The 5,000-nt window shown below is 40.7% G+C and overlaps 1 protein-coding gene across 1 annotated transcript in view; it reads right to left on the reverse strand.

The window, feature by feature from the left end:
- LOC138052209 (BTB/POZ domain-containing protein 6-like) overlaps nucleotides 1-1,139 on the reverse strand; it is a 1,971-nt gene extending 832 nt beyond the window's left edge. The window contains exon 1 of the mRNA XM_068898590.1: nucleotides 1-1,139. This exon is cut by the window's left edge and continues 832 nt beyond it. Coding sequence (XP_068754691.1) covers nucleotides 1-948 — 948 coding nt within the window. The 5' untranslated portion in view covers nucleotides 949-1,139.
- Between the last annotated feature and the right edge of the window lie 3,861 nt (nucleotides 1,140-5,000).

Here is a 5,000-nt window from a genome sequence, read left to right on the forward strand (position 1 = left end):
AAAAATAAGATAGTGCTTTTCCCCTGAGTAACTCCAACTCGGACTTGTAATTATGTTGTTAAATCTATCACAAGTGCGAAACATTGGGTATAAACCTGACCGCTTTGTCTCTGGAAATCCCACTGGGGTGGCCCCCAATGCTGAATTGAAGAACTTAACGAGGTTGATTACTTCGTCTTGAGTTAGGATTTTTTTATCAAGGACAACGGTTGCAAATTCTTGTTCCCTCATCAAGGGAAAGCGGATTTTTTTAACTACTGCTTCCCCAAGAATCCCTCTTTTTGCTTCACCATTCGCTTCTAAGCCTTGCATTTTGCATTGCTTTGTCGCCCACAAGTGAACAGCTTTAAACAGGTCAATCTCTTTTATGGTAAGAGTGTCTCTTGAGATGATTGCCTCAAGAAAGGAGCGTTGAATTGTCGCAAATCCATCTGACGTCACGACTTCTTCCGACTCTGTGTCGATCACTTTCCAACATCGATCTACCAAGGCTTTGTCGTCGTACTTTTCAGCCAATGGAAGGATGATGAGGACATTTGATGGATGTAAATTACTTTGCACATATTCGCTGCATTTATCAACCAGTGAAGGCAGCATGTATTTCTTCGCCAAATAAAAGACCTCCATAACATTGCTTCCGCTTAAATTCACCTTATCGCTGTACATGAAACGAAACAACTCCAGCAGACTGTTGTATTCACAGTCAGGCAGTTCAATGCAGCCACTAGTTTCCGCTAGCTCACCGTAAAACATGGCTTCAAACACAGGACTACTAATCGACAACACAAACTTGTGAGCTGGAATAACTTGCTTACTTTCACTTTCGCCATCGCTGTCAGATTTTCGAACCACAAACTTCACATCGCTGAAAAGATCGTTGTTCAGCATAAACATGGTTCGCTCTCGGATCGTGGGCCTCTTTGTTTGCCAGTTTTCTGGGGAAGACATCTTCGTCTTGATAGGCAATTTAGAAATAGTTTAGATACTTCGCTTCCTCTGTTGTGTCCGTCAAGCCGATACTTAGCAGCGTGAAGGGTGTACTGAAATTTCAGCTGAGACACACGTCACGCTAGTACTATACCTCTTGTGATGCATGGATGCTTCCTGATGAACAGTCCATTCATTGTTATGTGATTGCTATGCTGTGAAACGTGAAGAGATTATTAAGTCCATAATCAAACCCAGACAAGAGTAAGAAATGAGCATCTCGCTGATTAAAATAACTACTGAACAACAGAAATAACGGACGTGAAAATACTGATAGAAAGCGCTTTACAGCCTATCAGGTTTCCCAAGTTGTCAATGCTCTGGCAAAACCGCTATGATGGAATCAGTAAACTTATTTACATCCCTATATTATTCGAAATTACAGAAATTTTTCAGAAAAGAAATAAGACAATTTAAGTGAGATGCTACGCGCGAGTGAGCGGTGAAGCATTGCGTGGAAGTCTCCTATTGCGTATTGGGTATAAAGGTATGGACCATATAAATTGATTAATCGATTCTGCCAATCTGAGAGAGCTTGGCTGTGAAAGCTGCCAGCTGGTAATACCATTGACGCAATGCTGGCGGTGAAAGGCTGTTCCACACTGCATTGCTTTGCTAAGCTACTGAGCATTACCGTGTAGGAAGACCTTAGACAGGACAGCAATGACCAGAATCAGGTTCCTGACTAGCGGTTTTCGTTCAATGATGGTTTTTGTGCTCAGTCTCGCGGGCTCAGAAAACCTCGTTGTGGTCATTGTTATTTAAGGTTTTTCTACCGTGTAATGATATTAATGCATACGGGGGGGAAGGGGGGGGGGGAGGTGGAATGGACTCCCATATAAAAAGGACGGGGGTGCTCGTCAGAAATTTGAAAAGAACCCCTAAGAGGTACCAAGATCCTGTCTTGTGGGCGTGGCATAATTTTTTTTTTCACACCGGCGTAAGACAAAATTAGACAAAATTAAAAAATATTTAATTCTCAAATGTCTCCTGTCATGATTTTTTGGCTCAGTACCCTAAAGAGTACCTTTCGCGCGCATTACGTGTCTACAACTAGCCAATGGAAATCACTTCCGGTCACCCAATTGTCAAATGTGTCAACTGCTATTCGGCTAACCTGCGATCATGCGAACTTTTCCTTAGACATGGTGCGAAAGGGTACGCCTGATACAATTTCTTAACGAGTCGTCTGCTCGTAGTCCAGAATCTGGACTTTACTCTGATTAGCCGAAAAACAATAGAGCTCTTGGAGCATTGCTCCGATTGGTTACAAATTCTTGTAAATCGGTTAACAGCTGATGAAATTATTATATGAACACGTGTGATGTTTAGGCTCTGTTTACAGCTTCTGTTGCTTCGACTTCAGATTTTTTTTTCAGTAAAGGAAGAGGGGAGAGAATGCATCCGAAGAATGGTGACATTATAGTTGTACTTCCTACGGGATTTGGCAAGAGTGTTATTTATACAGGCCCGAACATTCTAGAAGAAAATGCATCGTTCTTCTTCCACCGACTCGAAAACGTTTGCAGTTGTGGCAAGTCCTTTTGAATATATTCGGAAGCAGCAAGTTGCGAATCCAAAAAGAACCGAATAGAACTTTAGGGCTGCCACACTCGCGGAATCAGCCGGACTTGACAGAGAAATTCGACACTGTTTACGGAATCGCTGAAAAATCTGAACACACTTCTAACAAAATGATAGCTGAGTAGCTGCTGCTATAAACTAGAATTTCTCAAAGTCCATTTTTCTCATATCTACTTTTATAGCATCTTTTATTGGCATCTCGAATATTCGAGTTTAAATAAAGTTTATTGTACTTTTGATTGCGCCTGATGATGGCATGAAGAATTCGGGCTTTTTTTGCCATTTTATCTCGAAATTATTTGTTCCTTGATGGTTTCAGCAGAGAAGCCGCACCAACTGTCAAGCAGGATTTGCAGAAATAGCTTTGATTGCAGACATCAAAGCCAGAGTGCTATTTTTGTTTTTGTCGCATCTTTACTTGAATCGCAGGCATTTGCAGCGTGCAGGTAATTTCCGGTAAAACCTGATTGGCTCACATTTATAGCATGACACATGATAACATCACTCTTGACAGGTGGGCGGCAGACGACTCGTTAAGATATTGTATCAGGCGTACTTTTTAGCGCCCTGTCTCAGGAAAAGTACGCTTGATCGCATGTTACTATTCGGCCGGAATTTTGTGAATAAACTTTTCCACCGAGGATATGGGCAAGGTTTGCATAGTTTGTCGTGAAAGTCTACTCACAAAATGCCGTAATGGCAGTTGTGCTGCTACGGTGCTGCTGTTCTGTGAGACTACAAACAGAGTTTTCGGGTACTTTGAATGGAAAACCAGTCATACTTACTTTTTACCGAGTTACAACAAGTCTTTTCGAAATATCGGAGAAACTTTTCAACGGCTTCCCTACCATCTGCTTAGGGAGATAAGAATCGAATTTTAGAACAACATCATCGATCTCCGACTAGAGTTACTCCGGCGGCGTCAAAAGGACAGCTTACAGCAGTACCTCGTGTCAAGGGCTAACGCCCGGGCCCTCATCGAGAATGACTCAATTTGGAGAAAACCCTGTTGTCAATGAAGAAATAAGCCATTTTATGACATTCCAACGGAAAGTTTTTTAACACCAGTTGTGAAGGTGAAAAGCAAAGTCGGGATGAAATACATGTTGTAAAAACAAACATGTACTAATACTGGTGTTATCGGCGCTTTTAGACTCGTGGCTGCCTAGATCTAACTATGTTTACAGAATGTTAACACTCTTCTAACGCCGGGCAGTTTAGAGAGCTGCTTGCTTCATTCGGTTCAGGCCTTGTCACGGTTTTGGAAGCCATCTTGACGGGTAGGCAAACGTGTCCGAAATAACTGTTTCTATGGGAATCTGCATTAAAATAACTTGAAAAAATTTGAATGGTAAAGTTAAGTTGCTAACCAGTTCTAACCAAAGGATTTTACTGACAAGAATTTGAGGGTATAACCGGCACTAGAATTTGCCCAGATTTGTCTGTTATTTTTTTCCCGCAGACGCATGTCTAACAGAGCATAAATTTCAAGCAATTAGCAATTGTATGGACCCGACGGAGACTCATTTTATCCCGAGCCATTAGGCTGTATTACTATTATGATCACTTTGGAGGGAATTGCAAAAAAAAAAAAAAAAAAGAAGCAACAAAACAGTCAAAATTGTAACAGATGAAAGGTAAGTTCCATAAAGCTTATTTGTAAGTGTTGTACAATTTCATGCCTTTTCATTGAGAGTTTATTTTAGCTTGCTAAAATATATTTTAGTCTGCCGGGACTGATATATTTTAGTCTTCTGGGAGTGACGTCACAATCCCTGTTTCATATCCTCCTCCTCCTCATAGTGGAGGAACATTTAAACACAGAACGCAATTGCATAAAGAGGAATAGTAACCAATGCCTGAGACATCGAGACAAGCACAGGGAGGGAGAGGTGAGCATGTCAGATGCCTTTAGTTACTACTCTTTGAGAGATTCAAGTCAAACTTCAACTTACAGGTAAGTCTGGTTTAACTTTCCAATTCTATCTCATAAACTGTAACCTCCGGTACTGACATGAAGCCTTCAAAGCTTGTGAGGACACTATGAGGAGCCCAAAACACCAACCATACTCCAAGTTTGCAGTGTCTTAATATACCCATTTTGTTCTACAACTTACGTCTAGACTACCAAATACTTCTAAACAATCCATGAACAAAGTTACAAACGCTCCTTACAGTTTTAGCATTGCTAATATGACTACCAAGAAACAAATGCACACTCATCTTGAGACTTTTCCTGATAACTATCGCTTATATTAGGTCGTAGCAAAGTATTGTTGTAACGCTAATAACAAGGCTAGTATTAACGCGAGTTGATGATGATGATGATGATGAACTTTATTTGTGTCGATGTATTTAGCTGACGCTAATTGGGGACACAACATAAAGATAAAATAAATAATGAATACTATGATAACTAATAAAATAAT

This window comes from Montipora capricornis, chromosome 6 (assembly GCF_036669925.1).
Source record: "Montipora capricornis isolate CH-2021 chromosome 6, ASM3666992v2, whole genome shotgun sequence".
NCBI classification, from domain to species: Eukaryota; Metazoa; Cnidaria; class Anthozoa; order Scleractinia; family Acroporidae; genus Montipora; species Montipora capricornis.